Below are 20,290 nucleotides of genomic sequence, written 5' to 3' on the forward strand. Positions count from 1 at the left end.
ATCATATGGAAGCTCTATGTTAAGTAGGTCCAAAAATCTCCACACAGCTCTCCATAGTGGTTGGACCAGTTTGCACTCCCACCAGCAGTGCAGGAGAGCTCCTTTTTCTCCACAACCTCGCCAACATTTGTTGTTGCTAGTTTTTTAATATGTGCCATTCTCACTGGTGTGAGATGGTATCTCATTGTAGTTTTGATTTACATTTCCCTGATTATAAGTGATGTTGAACATTTTTTCATATGCCTGTTGGCCATTTGCATTTCCTCTTCAGAGAAGTTTCTTTTTAGCTCTTCTGCCCATTTTTTGACTGGATTATTTTCTTTGTTGTTATTGAGTCTCGTCAGCTCTTTGCAGATTTTTGTGATCAGTCCTTTATCATTAGTGTTGGGTGCAAAAATGTTCTCCCAGTTGGTGGGGTTTCTCTTTGTTTTTGTTATTGTCTCTTTTGCTGTGCAGAAGCTCTTTAATTTGATGTAGTCCCAGTTGTTTATCTTTGCCTTCACTATCACTGCTTTGGGTGATGTGTCTGTAAAGATGTCTTTGATGTGCATATCATGTAGTGTTTTGCCTGTATTTCCTTTTATGTATTTTATGGTTTCAGGTCTTATGTCTAGTTCTTTAAAAATTAAATTTATTTTCTTATATCATGATTCATTTTTGTACCCCCTCCCTTTTTAAACAATATATATCAGGATTTATCAGAAAATAAGTGAAAAATGAAGTGAAGGAGAAGTAGAAGAGCCCAGGCAGATATTAATAGGAAAATAGAAAATGGAGGGAGGAAGAAAATAAAAATAAATGTTATTTAGTCCGCGTATTCTAGATATTAGGCCGTGTTATTTACTCTGTCTATCTACATTATCTTATTTAAGTTCCATTTCATTGGGAGAATCTGAAACTTAGGTAGAGGTATAGAAACTGTATGGGGTTATAAAGAGAAGTGACAGCTGTGGCCCTTGCTGCTTTCGTTTCCAAGACATTATCTTCCCCGGGGCTCTGTAGTGAGATGGGATTGGCACATCCACAATCTGGCTCTCAGCATGGCCACACCCTTAAGATGCATGGCAGAGGAGAAGCAACAGCCAGCTGGTACAAGTTTTGTGAGCCTGCCCCATCCTTTCCTGGCTGACAGAGTCAAGTCCAGCACCCACTTGGGGCACCTGTCATCCAAGCTAGACTTACCTCACTCTGGTTATGTGGGCCAGTGCATCTGTGCATCTGTGCCAAGATATGCTGTATGAGGAGCAGGAGGAAGGCAGCAAAAAATTCTTCCTTTATAAACACTAACTCTCACTATATGCCAGGCACTTCCTATTCTAAATACAAATATCAACTCTTTGTTTTCATATCTGTGAGGTGTGGCTGTAACTATCCCCATTTTATAGAGGAAGAAACTGAGCCACAAAGAGGTTAAGTAACTTGCCCAAGGTCACAACAGCTATTAGGTTAAATCATATGAAATTGCCATTATATGGCAATTTTTGACCTATAAAAATGATGATTCCATAGACTTGAATATAATAGCCAGTGGAGGTGTTGAGATTTGAATCCAGGTAAGCTGGCTCTAGAGCTTGTGGATTAACATTATGTCATACTTTTTCTTGAGTATCTCACTTCCCTTTTCCTTCCCAACTAGGGTTTTTCTAAACCCTTTGATCAGGCAAAACTTCGCCTTCTGATCTTCTAGGAAAGCATGATGCTTTCCAAATTGTATCTTGATTTATCTCTTCTTTCTGGATCACCTTAGCCCCTCCCATTTCAATTCAGATTTCTGCTCACATAAGATACATAAAGAGCTACTCAAGACATACCATCTTGAATTCGCTCTCTGAGAATCTGCATATGGATGCCACATCATACCCGAAAGGTCACAACATCAGCACACCCTTAACACAGAGTCTCCTTTCCAAATTGCCACTCTTACGGTGGTCCTGACCTCACTTGGCACCTTTGGCTCACAGCCTCAGAGTATTCTTCCTGTGGCATCATGAGGCTTTCTTGCCTCCATCCTGTCTTGTGCTTGTATCTGTCCACTTTCCCTTTCATTGGTCTTATCTCTGTTTTTCTGTGCTACTAGCCTCTCCTGTTCTCCAATGCTGTGGAAAGTATCTTATTTTCAAGTGTCATTTTGCCCTTTTCTGAAGGCTCAGGTGCTTTTTAAATACTTCCTGAATCCCAACTAAATTTTAGCTTTGCATGTTTTATTACTAGGATATGTTTCTGGCTGGCCCCATAGCTTCTCTCAAATGATCATTCTGCCCAAGGGCTATGTGATCGAACACAAAAATCCACCTGTCTTCACCTGCATTTATCTGAAAACCTTCCTTACATGAAAATTCCCTCTTTTCTCCTCTTTTGCCTTTCCCTCTCCCACTATAAGACTCTGATCTCTCCAAACCTTCAGAAGTCCCTTAATCCAACAGCTTCATTGTTGTCTTGGGAGCAATCTTGGATTAAAATCTGGAGTTTCACCTTCTAGACCAACTCTGCATGAGACAGAGCACCTTTCTGTTTCCTTTTCTTTAAAACAGGAATAATCCTGACTCAGTCATTGTCCAGTGCCAAGACCAGGGCACCACTTCACCCTCCACTCTTCCTACTTCATTTCTACATCTTCACCACCTTGATTAAGACTCAATCCACAGTCTAGACACAGATGATAGCTTCTCCATAGGTCTTCTGCCTCCCTTTCCCATACACAAACATACTTTGTCTGTTAGTTTTGACATAATAGATGGGACAGTATAGTGAACACAGTCTTATATAAATACAAAGGGTACAGTTACTACCCTCAAAAATGAATTTCCCTTTGGAGTCATGCATTCTCCATTTTGTTGTTTTTTTTTTTTTTATTTTTATTTTTTTATTTTTTTATTTTTTTTTTTTATTTTTTATTTTTTTTTATTTTTTTTATTTTTTTTTATTTTTTTATTTTTTTTATTTTTTTATTTTTTATTTTTTTATTTTTTTTTATTTTTTTTAATTTTTTTTATTTTATTTTTAAAAATATTTTATTTATTTATTTGTTTGTTTATTTATTATTTATACAAGCACTGGGTACAGTCAGAAGCGCGGGAGGGTGAGAGAATTCACCAGAGCCAGGGCGAGGGGCAGAGCAGGCAGAAGGACCGAAGTACACTGCTGAGGGGAGCAGCGGGCGGCAGGAGAGGTCCGCGCGCCATGTGGGACCCTCCTCTGGTGGCCGGGGAGCAGCCGGGGATCGAACCGGCGCCGCAGAGGCTGCGGGCAGCTTCGCAACCCAGCGCTTAACCGCTGCGCCACCGCGGAGGCCCTCTCCATTTTGTTTTAAAGATCCTCTCACTGTTTACTTCTGCATAGTCATTTGCTTACAATGGTAAATACATGATGTAACCACAATGTTTCTTCTCTCTCACCAGGAGCTGAAACTCTCTTCCCACGAGGAGGCCTTGTCCTTTGTGTCCCTGGTGGATGGCTATTTCCGACTCACAGCAGATGCCCATCATTACCTCTGCACCGATGTGGCTCCCCCATTGATCGTCCACAACATACAGAATGGCTGTCATGGTCCAATTAGGTTGGTTCTAGCACCTTTTCAGTTACCTTGGTGTGAAAAGAACCCATATTTTAGTGATGGGAGGTGTGGCTGCCTCAGACAGTTGAGCGTGTTGTTTAGTACTTGTTTGGTATTCTCTTCCATCCTTGCTCTTGGTTGGTGAAGACTTGCTGTCATATCTTAACCTTGGTTCTTGCAGCTGCCTTTCATCTCTTCTCCCTTATTGGTGTCTTCTCATAGTTTAACCCCTTATCTCTGCATAGCTGTACTTCCTAATACTTTGCTATGTCAAGCACTATGGGTGACTCAAGAAAGATAGTACACAGATCAGACAAGTGTAATGGAAATCTGAATCACCTTGTCCTAAAGTGCCAGATGCACGGTGGAATCAGAGAGGGTGACAAAGTCTTCAAGCAATAAGGGGCTTTGCAGGATCTCTTTTCTTACCTGCTTGTCAGAACTAGTTGGGTGAGCTGAAATGCCTCTGTGATGGGGTACTTAGGACTCAGTGAAGCAGCCAGTGTATTACAACTCTAACAAACATATACCTTTTTCAGATGAAGTTTGAAAACTTCTGCTTATTCATTTGAGTTCTGCCATTTGAAACAACAGGGGTTTACCTTAATTCCACTTACATATGACTATGTATATATATACATCTCTTCATATGCCTTTCATGTGATGTGGTTCCCACTTCATCCCTATCCCAGTTACCTTGTAGACCATTAATTTGTTAGTGATGTGGAAAGGTTCACAGACTCATGGGGAGACACATAGAATTGCAGAGCAGGGGGTTAAGCAGTTGAATAAAGCATGTCCCTCAAATACCCCAGCCACAGGTAAGCTTCGGAGCCCTGACAGTTGGTCTTCCTTTGACCTGGAATGTCCTTCCTCCAGAATATACACAACTGCTTTCTTCAGGTGTCACTCAAATTGTCATCTCAAGTGAAATAACAGCACCTTTCCCCCTTTGTAACCCACACTTCCTGGCTCCTTCACTTTGCTTTATTTTTCTTCAGTGGCAGGTATTCCCTCCTAATACTATGTTTATTTCTATGTCTGTTTCTTGTCAGCCTACCCATACCAATCAAATTATGAGTGCCATAAAGGCAGGGACACTGTCTCCTTTGCTCATTACTTTTTTCAGCACTCACAGGTGCCCTGGTACATTGTAGACATTCAGTATTTATTGAATGTTTCCTGTCTAAGAGTCCTCTCAGAGTAGGCAGCATTCAAGTCAGATTAAACTTTGAAGAATTAGTGATGGTTTTCCAGGTCTTGAAGAGAATGGAAAGGGTATCCCTGATGAGAGATCTACATGTGCAAAGGTATGAATGTATCAGAGACCATGGAGCAGTTGGTAATTACTCTCTTAACATGTTGATCACATCAGCCGATTCTCACCAGAAATTAGTGACCCACTAATAGCATTCACTAAGTATTACCACTCACTAAGGTTATTACCTTACACATGTATTTATTTAGCAACCATCACTGTTCTTTATGTGCCAAGGCTGATTGGAGTGTAAGATAGGCATGCTCTTTTGTAACAACTTAGGAATCTTTGATTTCTTTCTTCAGTATTCATTACTCATTCACTTTTTTTTTTTTTTTTTTTTTTTATTAAGCAGCTGCTACAAGTCAGGCATTCTCTGGGTACTGGGGATCAGCATTCAACTTCAAATCCATGCCTTCCTGAGGCTCATGTTCTAGTTGTACTAACTGGGGATGGTGGAGAGAGTCCCCTACTATTGCATCATGAACCTTGTCAGAGCTGGAGACAGCATGGCTGGGGAACTTGGGGATAAGCAGGACTCAGTGCCTTGGGCAGCAGGTTGAATCTTCTTCTAGACATTGGACTGTATTGTGGTTCCTCAGTATTTCAGCTTGCCGTGTGTATCATATCAGAGGACTTTAAGGGAGTAAGGTAGGTAATGTGATTGGCCATTAGATATGAGATAGCTCAGGAAGTGAGATACCCCATGAAATTCAGAATGTTCTTACTTGATATGAGCTTTCTCTCCCTTTGCCTCTCTCCCTCTAGCACAGAATATGCCATCAATAAATTACGGCAAGAAGGAAGTGAGGAGGGGATGTACGTGTTGCGGTGGAGCTGCACTGACTTTGACAACATCCTCATGACCGTCACCTGCTTTGAAAAGTCAGAGGTCAGTCAGTACATTGACTTGGACCAACTCATACGGCCATAGAGTATCCAGTGCAACCAGGAGCTGCTGCAGAGAGCACTACCCTTGGGGAGAGGGAAAAGAATATACTGGGTTGCAGAAAATCCCTGACAAGGGTAACCTCTCCAGAACCTTTTCTCCTCATGGCCCTTTCTTCCTTCAAGGACCTAATGGCAGGGGTCTACTGTGACTCCAAAAGAAAATCACTTCACTCCAAACACCTGTGAACTTTAGTGTAATCAGTTGGAGTGGTTTATTTTACTCGTGCCAAGGTCATCATGGGCCCAGAACTGTACCTGCTTGTGGCAGTCACTGGTATAAGCCTGTGCCAAGAATGCTGACTTGGCAGCCTGGCCTCACACAGTTTTCCCCATATGATAACCTTAGACTTTTTTTTTTTTTTTTAAAAGATTTATTTATTTATTTATATAAGCACTGGGTACAGTCAGAAGCACGGGAGGGTGAGAGAATTCACCAGAGCCAGAGGGGGGAACAGAACAGGCAGACCGACGAAATATTCCACTGAGGGGAGCAGTGGGTGCGGCAGGGGAGGTCTGCATGCCATGTGGGACCCTCACCAGCAGTCAGGGATCGAACTGGTGCTGCAGAGGCTGCGGGCAGCTTTGCAGCCCAGCGCTCAACTGCTGTGCCACCAAGGGAGGCCCAACCTTAGACATTTTAAAAGACAAATTATTGTCCCATGTTTTGACAAGTGGAAATGTTTATTAGTGACTCAACTGTAGCTAGAAGCTGGGAATGATGTGAGAGAAGTACTGAAAGATTAGAAGTCAGAATTGTTGACTTTATCTCGGTAGACCATAGGGCCTTTATTATTAGTATTTTTTTTAAAGCATATCAACATCTGTGGGATGTCTTTATTTTTTTTTTTTTTTTTTTTTTTTTTTTTTTTTTTTTTTTTTAGAGGCATGTTTTTTATTTATTTATTTGTTTGTTTGTTTGTTCTGTTTACACATGCACTGGGTACAGTCAGAAGCGCGGGAGGGTGAGAGAATTCACCAGAGCCAGAGTGGGGAGCAGAGCAGGCAGAAGGACCGAAGTACACTGCTGAGGGGAGCAGCGGGCGGCAGGAGAGGTCTGCGCGCCATGTGGGCCCCTCCGGTGGCCGGGAGCAGCCGGGGATCGAACCGGCGCCGCAGAGGCCGCGGTTCGCAACCCAGCGCTCAACCGCTGCGCCACCGGGGAGGCCCTGTGGGATGTCTTTAAAGCAATAGTTCGGGAAGACTTACAGCACTCTTTTTTTTAAAAAATTATTTATTTATACAAGCACTGGGTACAGTCAGAAGCATGGGAGGGTGAGAGAATTCACCAGAGCGGAGAGCAGAACAGGCAGACTGACGAAGTACACTGCTGAGGGGAGTAGTGGGTGTGGCAGGAGAGGTCTGCAGGCCATGTGGGACCCTCGCCCAGCGGCCGGGGTTCGAACCGGCGCTGCAGAGGCTGCGGGCAGCTTTGCAACCCAGCGCTCAACTGCTGTGCCACCGGGGAGGCCCAGGGCCTTTATTATTTTATAGCGTCAGAAGTATTGTAGACCTCATACACCAGCTAGGAAAAGTTCTAGAGAACTTTCTCATTACCGGATTCAATCAAGAATGGAAAGAGGAAATGGCAAAAGAACACAGTGCTGCCAAGTGTCCTGGGTGAAGTCTCTAGGGTTTATGACCTGTCTGGGGCTGTTCCTCTACAGACAGGTCTCACGGCTGATGGAAACTCAGTGGTTCACAACTTGTTAAATTTGTTGCTGGATAGGATGCACCAGTCTTACAGATTCACCAGTCTTTTGTGTTAATATTTTTAACACAAATGGGTACCTGAGACAGCCCAGCTTCCTGAGAGGGAATTAACCAGTGTGTACCAAGAATGTCAGTGACTAGTATCATGACCTACCTGAGTCCACTAATGTGGGGGAAACAGGATTCATAGATAGGATTACTTGTAATGTTTATTTTAGGTTACCGTGCCAAGCATGTTCCCTCCGTTGTTCTCCTTTAAGACTTGTAACAGATGGTGTTACCTGCATTGTCCAGATGAAAAAAACTGAGGCATCAAAATTTTAAATAACTTGTCCGACTTTTACCTTAAGGAGATCTTTCTGACTCTCATTCTTAACCACCAAAATAGTTCCCTTTGCGAAACTTTCCATGAAGGAAAACTTGTGCTCACACTTCCTCTCTGTGACATCATGCCGTTCTGACAGTGAGCCGGGCAGTTGTTGCCCCTCGCAGGCTGGCTCCCCTTAAGTAGATGTATGGTCTGCAAGAGACCATGCCTGGACTAGGGAAGTTCTGGCTACATCTTACTACTGTTACTTACTATTTTATACATAATACTATTTGCTAATCTTTATGAAGTGCTTACTTTCTATGCACCATGTCATTTAATGTTGGTGTTTTCATGAATTTAATTTTACAAGTCTAAAACGAAGTGATACTGTTAGGGAATTCACTGCTCTGTCCATTGTGCCTTCTCCTGGATCCCCTTTTATTATTTTCTTACTTACCATTTCATTTGTTTATAATAAACTTTTTTTGTTAAACATTTATAGATATGTTGAGGCAGTGCAGTTTGTCTTTGCTCTTCCCCCATGTCCCATATCATTGGCATCGCAAAAAAACTATGGTACATTTGCCTTTGCCTGACTCCTTTTCAAACATATCGCTTCTGCTTTTTTTCCTGAATGGCAGGTGCTGGGTGGCCAGAAACAGTTCAAGAACTTTCAGATTGAGGTTCAAAAGGGCTGCTATAGCCTGTACGGCTCAGACAGCAGCTTCCCCAGCCTGAAGGATCTCATGGGCCACCTCAAGAAGCAGATCCTGCGCACGGACAACATCAGCTTCGTGCTGAAGCGCTGCTGTCAGCCCAAGCCCCGAGGTCAGTCTCCTGTACAGAGGTAGGCCCTCAGTGATGCTCTGTCCCTCAGTGATGCTCTGAGACTCAGATCAACCAATAGATGCTGGCTGGCTTGTAGAAAGTGGCCTCTTCCCGCTGTCTGTAGGTGTTTTTCATTAAGGTTATAAGTCTGACCCCAATTCAAATCTATTCCTCAAGTTCAGTATTTTTAGAAAAGACACTATACCTTCTCTCAACATTTTAATTAGGCTGCAGAAAGAGGCATGTTTAGGATTAGTAAGCAGAAATTTACTTTTTTTCCTTCATTAAAATAGTGTCTTAACAGTTCCCCTGTCAGTGGTTTGTATTTCTGAGAAATGTTCTTGGCACATTTGTGGGCCAAGGACTATCAGATTCAAAGGATCAGAGTGTATATAAGACCCAGTCCCTGCACTGCAATCATTTCCAGTCTACTACAGAGTACATTAGGGGCACATGAGACCACCACATTGTGACAGGTCTTTTAAGCAGCACACACATACCTGCCCCTGGAGTTGCAACAAAGAGAATTGTCAGGATCTCAGAGTTACATGACATGGACGGTTGCATGGAAGAGACAGATCTTGAACTGAGTACTAGACAGTGACCAGGGGGTTGCCCATTAGATGAGGGTATATCCAGCAGAGTGTGTGCAGGGACAAAGCAGCAGGCAGATGATTTGAGAGGGCTAATGTATTTATGTAATTAAAGGGGTAGGTGACACTGGGAGCGGAGAGATTTGGGATCACGGGAGGCCTTGGGTGGCATGTGAAGTTGCTGGGAATTTATCCTGCAGGCAGTGAGTGAGCAGCCATGTGAGGATCAATTGAGTATGATAGGAGAGGTGAGAAACTCAGTTGCTCTTTTTTAAGCCCCATGAATGCTGTCACTGGTGTCCTGCAGGTAGATTCAGCACCTCTTTGAGTGATGAACCAGGACACATAGGGGTCACCTGGTCTAGTGCCTCACTTTATAGATGAGAAAATGAAGGCTCAGAGAAGTGAAGAAGGTTTTGAGTTCCAGGTCAACTCAAATGCTAGATCCCTTCAGTATTGTTTTTTGCATTCCCCCACTGCAAAGCATTGCCCTGAACATGTCACATCCTAGCCTCAAAGAAAGGGCAACAGTTGTTCCTAAGGCCCTAACAAGTGTCTGTTGATGACACTCTGAGCAGTGTCTTTGCCTGAGATACGGCTTGGTTTTTTTTTTTTTTTTTTTTTTTTTTAAGGGAATGTGCATGTGAGGCTTTGCATCAGGGGTAAGCAGAAATGATAGGCCAAAAAAATGGGCTGGGTTCTTAATGTTTGAATCACTTTTTGGTCTCCTAACAAGGGACTGTCATTGAACTGGTGAAAGAGGAGGGACTTTTTCTTGTTGATCAGATAGAGTTTCAGGCCAGTCTCAATTGTAGTCTTTGTTTTTGTCCTTGAAGACATTCCGCAAAGGTAAAACACATCCGCCACTTAGCCCTGAGACTCTGAGTGAGTTAAAAACCTTAAAGCCCAATGACCTCCTCATATATGAGGAGAGAGATTGTGAAAGATTATGACTAGTAGAAGCGGTTTTGACTTTCCTAAGGATTCGTGGTCATTGGGTGAGTTTGAAATAGAGAATAGCAGCCACAGGAAAAGGAAAAAGGTGGTGGCAGGTGGAGACTGTGATGTGCTTTCTTAGTAGCGTTCATCTGTGCAGGTGTCTGCTGTAGACAGTGCCCCTACTTGCCCAAACCTGGGACTCAGTAGCTGTGGTGGGAGAAGAAAAGCAATAGAATTAAATGGCTCTCTCCTGGCTTCTGCGGAGACTCCTTGAACTTTGACTGAATATATGTGGTGTCTGTCTTTCCCATTTGATTATGAACTCTTTATTTTTTTTAAAGGTTTTTTATTTATACAAGAACTGGGGTACAGGCCAGAGGCGTGGGAGGGTGAGGATTCACCAGAGACAGAGTGGCAGACGGGCCAAAGACACTGCTGAGAGTAGCAATGGGTGAGGCAGGAGAGGTCTGTTGTGCCATGGATACCCGGGAATCGAGCCTGCGCTGCAGAGGCTGCGGACAGCTTCACAGCGCTGCACTCAACCCACTACGCCACCTGGGAGGCCCTGATTATCAACTCTTTAGATAAGATCTGGGTCTCACCATTCTGACTTGTGGAACCACAGTGCCCAGTACAGAAGTAGTGCTCTCTAATGTCTGTAATGTGACTAATTACAACAGGAGCTACCACAATGCTGGTGCCTACTAATCTCAAGCAATTTGCATGCAGATTTGCATTCTTTCAACCATGCATTAGCTCTTTGCATTTCATTCAACCACACATTAGCTCTATTATAAAGATTAGGAAATTGAGACTCAAAACATGTTCAGTGACCTGCTCTCAGCCACATATTTAGTCATATCAGTGGTTAATAATAGTAGCAGAGACTACCATGTAAGTAATGCTCTAAAACATGGACACTATTCCATGTTTTAAGTCATTTAATCCTCGGGACAACCCAGAGTATATTGTTCTTCCCATCATATTTGCCAGTAGTGGGGATTTGAACTCACATCTTCTGACTCCAACTCCAGTTATCTTTTCCCTAGGTCATACTCTCTTTGCAGAGGTGTGAGTGCAGTAGTCAGCCTAAGACTCAGGGACAAGGAATTTCTCTTTATCTGGGGAGGGAAAGGAAGGGACTTGAGGTGGAAAAGAAAGAATAAACTTAGTGTGTGAGATTTCCTTATTCATATCTTCAGATGCCCTCTCTTACCTCTGTCACCTGAAAGTTAGAGAAGTGGTGAAATCATGAATATAAAATAGAATGTCATTTTGGATTCTTCTGTATCTCTGCCCTTCTAACCACAAAGTCCTGATGACCAGACCTCAACCAGGGTTTCTCACTTGAAAATGCAGCTGCAAAACTCCTCATGGAATAAATAAAAAGCAGGTGGCTGCTCACCTGCTATCACTTACTATGACAGTAAAGCAAGTCTACCATCTCTTGTGCGTTGTCCAGCCCAGCTGTCCCTCTCCAAGCCTCAGGGTGACCCATAGGATTCACCAGCCTGGTCCCTACTGATCCTCTCACATCCTCATCTGTATAATCAAGCTTGGTGCTTGGCTTCTACACTCTTCAGCTCTGACTCTCAGAATTTCTGCAGCCTGTTGCCAAGGTGCAGAGAACCAGCTGGCACAACAAGGATGCTGCTGCTGACTAGTATGTAATTCTGGCCATCATCACATGACTATCAATCACAGAGCACTCACTCTACACAGGTACTGAAGTAAGCCCTTAACGTGCATTATCTCTTCCCCCAGAGCAGTCTGATGAGGGGCATGAGTATGGTCCCATTTTTTAGGGACAAAATAAGTTCATGGCGGTTAAATGATTTTCAGCCCAATGATCCCTGAAACAACCACACAAATAATCACCCCTCCAGTGGCCCCTATTCCTGTCCTCCTTTCTAATTTCCCAAATGGCTCTACTGCCCCTCCCCTTTCCTGTGGACATTCAAAGGTCTTTTCTTGATGTCTTTTTTCCATTAGGGCAGTCCTGAGTGACTTGAATCTGATTTTACCCAGGTAACAGGGTGGAGTTAGGGGAACACAATGAAGAGGAGACTCTGGAAAAAGGAGTACCCAGGCTGTGATTAACAGGGGAGTCTGTGCTTTCTGTGAGTTTGTGGCACCCAGATTTGTCAACGCCACTGGGGCTGTGTGTGGGAAAGATAAGAGACAGGCGCTATCCCTGATTTCAGTGTGAATCACTAGTCTGGGATTTGTGCAAATTGTTTAATTTCTCTGAGTCTGTTTTCAGATCTCTAAAGTGGGAGATAACATTACATACCTTACAGGATTGTTAGAACAAAGGAGTTAATGTTTGTAAAGCATTAGGACAGTGGCTGGCATAAAGAAAGCAGTCAGAAAATGTGAACTTAAAAAAAAATAAGGGAAAACAATCTGTGCTAGAGGGAAGCGATTACTTGGTCCACTGTAAGGTTGCAGCACCCAGCAGTTTATCAGTAAATATAGAAAAGTCTTCATGGGTTACCAGGTACCTGGAAAGTACTTTTTTTTTGCTTGATGATATCCTTGAATTTCGAAGTAGTGCTACATGTGCTGACGCTGGTCCTACACATTTTGTGATATATTTGGTTGCTGTTTGAATCAATAGAATTTGCTCATAATCTGCATGGTCAGCAAGATTTAGTGAGCACCTCCTGGTGCCAGGCAGTACTGGGAGCCCTGACAGGTTCAGGTACAAGACTCATTTTGCATCAAGTGCTCTGTTGTGCACAAAACCAGTGTTTTTTCACCCTCCTGCCTTGGTCCCCAGGCCCAGCATACTGCTTCCTTTCTCCTCAGGTCTCACCCTTCCTCTCACACCCTCCCTGGGTGTTCATTCATACATTTAATAAATGTGTTTTGAGTGCTGACTATGTACCAGGCTGTGGAGGTAGAGCTGGAAATAAGATAGTCACAGTACCTGTCATCTTAGAGTGTTTGTGCACAGATTTTAAATTTCATTTCTTCAGGTAAACCTTTCTTCACCCTTCTCGCCAGTGAACATGCTGCCGTGTCCACCCCGGGGCACCTGTGCCTGTCTTAGAGTAGCTGTGCAAGTTGTAGCTTTCCTTTTGATTGGTGTATTTTTTTATTAGTTTTAGCTCTGTTACCAGCCTGTGAGTTCATCAAGTACTTACTCAGTAAATACTTGTTGAATGACTAAACCAGTGAATGCACAGTTTGTGTTTAGGAACCCTTTTGGCTCAACAGATACCTGGATTTGGACGTTTACCGCTCTGCTCAGACTTCTCCACTCTCATTCACAGAAATCTCCAATCTGCTGGTGGCTACTAAGAAAGCCCAGGAGTGGCAGCCTGTCTACCCCATGAGCCAGTTGAGTTTCGATCGGATCCTCAAGAAGGACATTGTGCAAGTGAGTCATTGCTGCTCTTCTTGAGTTCAGCCTTGGTCCTGCCTGCTGATGAGGAGTAGCCTGGGGACTTGGGAATGAAGTCTAGGTTTGGGCCACCCTTTTGGAAAAAGGACAGGACTTCTTTCATAGTTGAAGTTGTTTAACCATTGCCCTGCCATCCTGTCTAGCCTTGCTGATGTTCCCCAGAGACACTTCTCCTTGAAGGAAGTAGATTAGGTTTTATGGGGTTATCTAGGATTACAGGGTTCTTCTGTTGTGAGTCCTTTGCAGTTAGAGGAAGTTGGAGGAAATGCTGATAGGGCAGTACAGTGAGATCTTCCCAGGGAATGTGGACTGATGACCCTTATTGTCCCACAGTATGCTGTGTGACACAGCACTTGTGAAGTTCTGTCTGGGTTTTCTTTTTTTTTTAAAGATTTATTTATTCCTACATACAAGAGCTAGGGTGCAGGCCAGAGGTGCAGGGATTGAGGATTCACCAGACACAGAGTGGGGAGCAGAACAGGCAGATCTACCAAAATACACTGCTGAGGGGGAGCAGTGGGTGAGACAGGAGAGGTTTGCTGCGCCATGGGGGTTAGCTCCCTGACCAGGGATCGAACTCGTGCTGCATTGGTTGCAGATAGCTTCATAGATTTGACCCCTTGCACCACCAGGGAGGCTCTATCTGGGCTTTCTGATGATGCTTCTAGAAGGAGGACAATGAGGGAACAGCAGAAGCGAACTCATGGCCTGAAGAATGGTCTTGAAAACAGATCCCTCAGACCACTGTCCTAACCTTGTTGGCCTTTTGCCCAGAATCTGCAGCTGTAGGTTGACTTATTTCCTTGTACTTCCCTTGTACTTTGGTTAGTTTCTGTTCTACATCACCCCTTCCCCCTCCCCCTCTCCCACCCCCTTACACAGAGCCACATACACCTTGGGGAGTCTGAGGAGATAACATACCAGCAGCTTTGGAAAAAAGGAATCTGCTCTGGGCTGTTTATTATCTGGTAGAGGCTGTGACACCTTGTGGGTTGTTAGAGGAGGAATCATAGGCCCCACTACCCCTAAGGAACCTGGTGGAGGGTCGCAGCCATGGGATGAGTTGGTTTCCTATTCTAAAGTTAATCCCTGAAATTGTTGGGTAGGGTTTTGAGGGAATGGAAGTTCGTAACTTCCTCACTTCACTTATGATAAATTCTTTACTAAGGACTGATGTTTATTGTTCTGTCCCTCTAGTGGTGTCAGAGCTGTGCCCAGAGAGTAAAATCACCAGAGTAGGCAGTATTCCAACCTCTTACATATCTCAAACTTGAAACTATACCTGGGGCCTGCCTTCTTTCCTTCACTTTGAACCTCTGGCCAGATACCTACCATCTTCTATGACCCTGTCCTCCTTTAGTCAATGATGATTGAGCATTTCCATGTGCCAGGCAGTTGCCACCTGTAGCTGGCTCATAGTCTAGTGGAGGAGGCAGACTCTTATCTTTAAGTAGGTAATTACATTATCAAGAGACAAGTCTTAAATAGAGAAGTACAGTAGGATGCTGGATTGTCGATGTCTATCATCCTACCTTTCATGGAAGGACAGCAGCAACTTCCTGGGGAAGTGGCATTAAAGCAGAGTGCCAGAGAACAAACTGTAAGAGCTAGGCAAAGGCAGAGGAAACAGCCTGGAAGGAGGCTGAGGCGCGACATTGTGGGTCACCGTAGAATCCTAAAAGTATGGTTCCAAGACTTGGTCACTGGATAAAGTAACCCTTTACTTGGAGAAGAGTAATTATTCTGAAAGCCCATGGCTTTTACAGTATATTCTGGGAACACAACTTCCCATCGTCTTGAATTGCTTCATGACAGATGCAGCTTTCATGATAGTCACAGGACCTTGCCAGGAGACAGGGCAGATGGAGCACCTTTCTGCCAGGATAAATGACGAGTGGCCATGTATCCACTTAGTGATTGTGTATGTTCTTGTGTGGGGGAAGATTCCCTTGGAATCAGCCACAATGCATTTTCTGCACTTACAGGGGGGCCTAGGACAACAGGATGATAGAAAGTAGTTTACAAGTTTTGTGGGGTTACTGTCAATAGCTTGACAGTGCCTAAGTTCGATGAATCACATTGTAGTTTCCACCTATTGAGAATACTACACTTAGAATTATTAAAGCTCAAACCAGAAGGGTCCTTAGAGACAGACAGATCATTGTGTGCTAAAGGCTTTGTGCAGATGATCTCATTTTCCAGGTACTCCACCCTTTTTTTTTATGGTATTACCCTTTTCATATGTGAGGAGACCGTGACTTGTCCATCTAGTATCTAGTCTCTGCCTTTACACATCACCGGCTCCTCTGTGGGATCACTAAGGTGAATGCATGTATGAATTGCATCACTGATTGTAAAGCTTAGCACCCATGCACACATACATTAATTACATGATGGATGGAAAGTAAGCAGTTTCAGCCTGAGAAATGTGTACCTCGTCTAGAGGGCAATCAAACAAAACACATCAGCCCAGCAGATTGGTTTCTACCCACTGAGTGCCGGGGAGCTTTTATACCTCTTTCCTCCATTGCTTCTTACAACAACCCTTGGTTGGTACCGTTATTCTGTTTTATAAAGTGAATGGAGACTGAGCACAGTGAAAGGATGACCCCATGATAAATGGACACCAAGCAGTAGAGCCAGGACTAGTAAGCCCCTTCTCTTCATATTGCAGTCGGAGTGGAGGGGCCTCTTCGGGTTCTCTCCAAGTCTTCTGTGGAAGCCTGGCTGTTTGTGGTACTGAGTGAAGTTTTGATCTTAGGCCAGAATTATGTTTTCGCCACAGATTGTTCTGGAAGTAGAAAAGAAGGAACTGTTTAACGAGTATGAGGATCATCTTGGGGGCTCCAGGAACTGCCACAACTGTGTTTGAGCAAGTAACTTTTAGTCCTCTGTGACCTGACAAGGATAAGGAACAGGAGGCTGAGTGCTGCTGGGGCTCTTTTGTCTTTGCCACACTGTCCAGTATTCTGGTTCTCATTCAAGTTTCAGTCCCAGACTAAGGCATCATTGCACCCTCAGAGAGCAGTCACTTCAACCTTTTATTTCCTCCTACAGGGCGAACACCTTGGGAGAGGCACACGGACACACATCTACTCGGGAACCCTTGTGGATTACAAAGATGACGAAGGGATGGCTGAAGAGAAGAGAGTAAAAGTGATCCTGAAAGTCTTAGACCCCAGCCATAGGGACATTTCTCTGGTAAGTGTTTTCCTCATAATTGTACCCCTTTGCCCCGTTTCTGGAGCCAGCATAGCAGAGTGGGCTGGAAGAACCTTTGCATTTATTTTGGCCTCAGGGTTTCTAAACTTCTCTTTTAGTCAGGATTCTTTTGTTCAGATACAATCTTCAGCAAACTCAGCAGGTAAAGCAAGTTAGGGACAACTAAGGATGAAGATCTCTAAGGGGCCCCTTCCACTTGGTCTTCTCTGTGCACTCTACTCTCCTGTTCCCCACCTACAGGTCCTTGTGGGATGCCCTGGAGCCCCAGGGTGCTAGCTGAATGGTCTGAGTCCCTGATGCAGTCCAGGGCTGTCAGTTTCAGTCTGGAAAATTAGAGCCCAGAGGAGAAAAATGACTTACCGAGGGTTAAAGACTCCTGGAGTGATAAAGCCAAGCCTTGACAGCTAGATGCTACTGCCTTGGTTTTCTTTAATCCTATTACAGTGCCAAACACTGTTATTTCCTAAAAGTTAAAGGAAGCAAAAAAGTGGTAACCATGCACAGCCAATGGGGACATTGTTAGCTAGCTTGTCCCATAAGCCTGGCTCTACATCTTCCTAGGTTTTCTAAATCCCACATTCCAGTCAAAGTGGCTTGAGATGTAGAGACTTAGTATGGCCCCTTGACAGTCAAGGGCCGGGCTTGAGATGATGAGCATTGCCAACTTTCCTGGATCCAGTGACTTTCCTCTTAGCATTACCACACTCTGGGATTAGACCGGTGGAGGCTGGTCCTTGACATTCCTTCCTCTGTTTTCCCACAGGCCTTCTTTGAGGCAGCCAGCATGATGAGACAAGTCTCCCACAAACACATTGTGTACCTCTATGGTGTCTGTGTGCGAGATGTGGAGAGTAAGTGTCTTGTCTATGGACGGGGAGTTTGACCCTGGCTGGGGAGCAGAGGTCCTGTGGAAACAACTGGGAACTGCTTCCTCCTACAGGTTGCCTAGGCTTCTTAACCTTTCTTTTTGAATTCGAGGAATTTGAGGTACTGAGCAGGTTACTTGCTTAAGTTAATAATGGCCATGCAACAAATCTCATTTGAGTTTCACTCATTTTGTAAGTTTACTTCTTGTCGACCCTGGGCCCAGTGCTCTGCTGACCTGGGAGGTTGGGGTGAATAAAATGAGTTCATTGCCCTGAGAGCCAGAGTTGGAGCGGCTCTGGGCGGGAGCCAAATCCAGGCCTGTCCAGGTCTACAGCTCTCTGCCATTTGTACCTCCCAGGAAGTCTGTGTCCTTCCATAGCCATCTAGTTCAGTGGTCTCTTGTGAGCAAGTGAGGGAGAGTACTGTCTCTCACATTTAGAAGGTTCCAGTTGTGACTATTTTTGTGTTTGTAGATATCATGGTAGAAGAGTTTGTGGAGGGGGGCCCTCTGGATATCTTCATGCACCGGAGAAGTGACATTCTCACCACACCATGGAAGTTCAAAGTTGCTAAACAGCTAGCCAGTGCCCTGAGTTACTTGGTAAGTATATTGTTGTCCATGAGGCCCCCCCCAGGAACCAGCATGTCCTAAGAGAGGGCGGCAGGAAGGAGGGGTTAGCAAGCAGGTGGCAGGGGCTTAGGCTCTGTGGTTAAACACAGGTGTGCCTGGAGCTGAGTGGAAAACGGTCATTCTGGATTTTTCCGTGTGCTCACATAGGACGTTTTAGCATGTGAGAACACTGGCTCCGTATTCCAGTATAAGGCAGGAGTGCAATACTTGTTGGATGAATTAATGAAACCAGGAGTATCCGTACTAGCTAACATTCACTATGTACTTATCAGGGCTCAGCTGTTCTAGTGTTTTAAAGGTTCTACTTCCTGCCTTACTGACGAGGGAACCAGACATGATAGAATGTGCTGAGCACACAGGTAGTTGGTAGGGGGCTAGGTGGTTGTGTCTGGTGGTAGCTGGGGAGAAAGGAGAAATGATATGAGGGGCCGGAGTTGGCAAAGGGGAATGTAGAAGGGGGAGATGGGCAGCCTGTGGACAGCTTTGTAGAACTCAACCTTTTTACTCTGCAGGAGGATAAGGACCTGGTCCATGGAAACGTGTGCACTAAAAACCTCCTCCTTGCCCGGGAGGGCATTGACAGCGAGTGTGGTCCATTCATCAAGCTCAGCGATCCTGGCATTCCCATCACTGTGCTGTCCAGGCAAGGTATGTCTTCCTTCAGCCTCACACCCTCCCTCGTCACCCCACACTGAGGCAGGGTTAGACCAGTGGGGAGAAGGGCTTGGGTTTGGGGTATTTTCTCCTTCGAGAAAGCATATTTCAGCAAATGGGTCTGGTGTTCCTACAGTGCTGTGGGGGCCACGGGGAGAGGGACCTTAGGGACGGCTAGCCCCTGTGCTTAAGGAGCTGACTGCAGGAGGAGGAACAGATTACTCACAGCAGGCCATGGAGGAGGAACTGTGTTCAAGGTGCTGGGGTAGCATAAAGGGAGATATTAGGCCTCCTAGGTCCTCCCCTGTGTTCCTTTTGAAATCTCTATGCTTAGTGAGCAGTTTGGGAGGCACTGAGCTGTGACCTTGCATCCTGTCTTTGAATGAGGTTATTTTGAGTTATAGGAGAAGGGCAGCCCTGGGAACTGAGCCACTGAAATGACACTTTGCCTCAGCCTTAAAGGCCGCACGTGGGGTCCTGAGCACAGTGCCTCGCACTTAATAGTTTTGCTTAATAATTCAAAGAATGGATTAAGTCTGGAAGGGAACAGGATGAAAAACAAGCCTTCTGAATAAGATCTAAATCATCCCCTGTGCTTAGGGAGCTGACTGCAGGAGGAAGAGCAGGGGCAGGCGCACCCCTGAGTAGATGACATTTATCATCCAGCCATCATCAAACCGGAGGCACATTTCAGCCCTGAATGTGTTGGGGTCTGAGACAGGGACACAAATGACTCTAGACAAAGCAGAGAAGTTGGAGCTAGCTCTCCACCAGAGATGCCAGTAAAATGTGGTGGGCATTCAGAAGAGTTATCACCCAATGGGGTCAGAGGTTGGTCCATGGAGGTGGTAGGAGTTCATCTGGGTCTTGATCCAGGTCAGTGAAATGGGCCCACAGCGGGGTGATGGCAGGCACTTTATCCTAGGGCACTGCCTGCACTTGCTGTGCCAGGAGGAAGGTGGGGGGAAGGCTGGGGTGGAAGGTAAGCGGACCAGCCTGTGAATACCCAGCTTAGAAGTGACCCTGCTGCCGCCGTTCTTCAGGATCTGGGAGATGCCATGCTTGCTGAGGGCAATTCCATGGACATGACAGGGATTTCTGCTCTGTTCACTGGCTCTGGTCTTGGTTAGAAACCAGAACAAGGGCTGCAGAGATCCCTGGGGGCAAGAAATGTCTAATGTCTTTACTGCAGTCTTTCCTTGTTGTTTCTCAAATGAGAGAAAACCAGTAAAAATGAATGTATAGCACTTAAAGGGGGCTGTGCGGTGTATGAGATTAGCTCGTGCCTGCTCTGCACAGGTTGTCCTCGTCTCCCCTGCCTTCACTTTCTGAAGTCTTTGTCCCCACTGCTCCCTGAACCCCCAT

The 20,290-nt window shown here is 44.9% G+C and overlaps 1 protein-coding gene across 2 annotated transcripts in view; it reads left to right on the forward strand.

The window, feature by feature from the left end:
* The window catches only part of JAK1 (Janus kinase 1), a 131,055-nt gene that overhangs the window by 101,641 nt on the left and 9,124 nt on the right, over positions 1-20,290 (forward strand). For both annotated transcript variants that reach the window (XM_037498876.2, XM_054691324.1), the window contains 8 exons: positions 3,399-3,556; positions 5,580-5,703; positions 8,424-8,610; positions 13,421-13,527; positions 16,609-16,752; positions 17,537-17,624; positions 18,114-18,241; positions 18,784-18,919. In XM_037498876.2, the coding sequence (XP_037354773.1) occupies positions 3,399-3,556; positions 5,580-5,703; positions 8,424-8,610; positions 13,421-13,527; positions 16,609-16,752; positions 17,537-17,624; positions 18,114-18,241; positions 18,784-18,919 (1,072 nt within the window). The remainder of the gene's footprint in view (positions 1-3,398; positions 3,557-5,579; positions 5,704-8,423; positions 8,611-13,420; positions 13,528-16,608; positions 16,753-17,536; positions 17,625-18,113; positions 18,242-18,783; positions 18,920-20,290) is intronic.

This window comes from Talpa occidentalis, unplaced genomic scaffold, assembly GCF_014898055.3.
Source record: "Talpa occidentalis isolate TD23 unplaced genomic scaffold, MPIMG_talOcc4v2.1 talOcc4.9, whole genome shotgun sequence".
NCBI classification, from domain to species: Eukaryota; Metazoa; Chordata; class Mammalia; order Eulipotyphla; family Talpidae; genus Talpa; species Talpa occidentalis.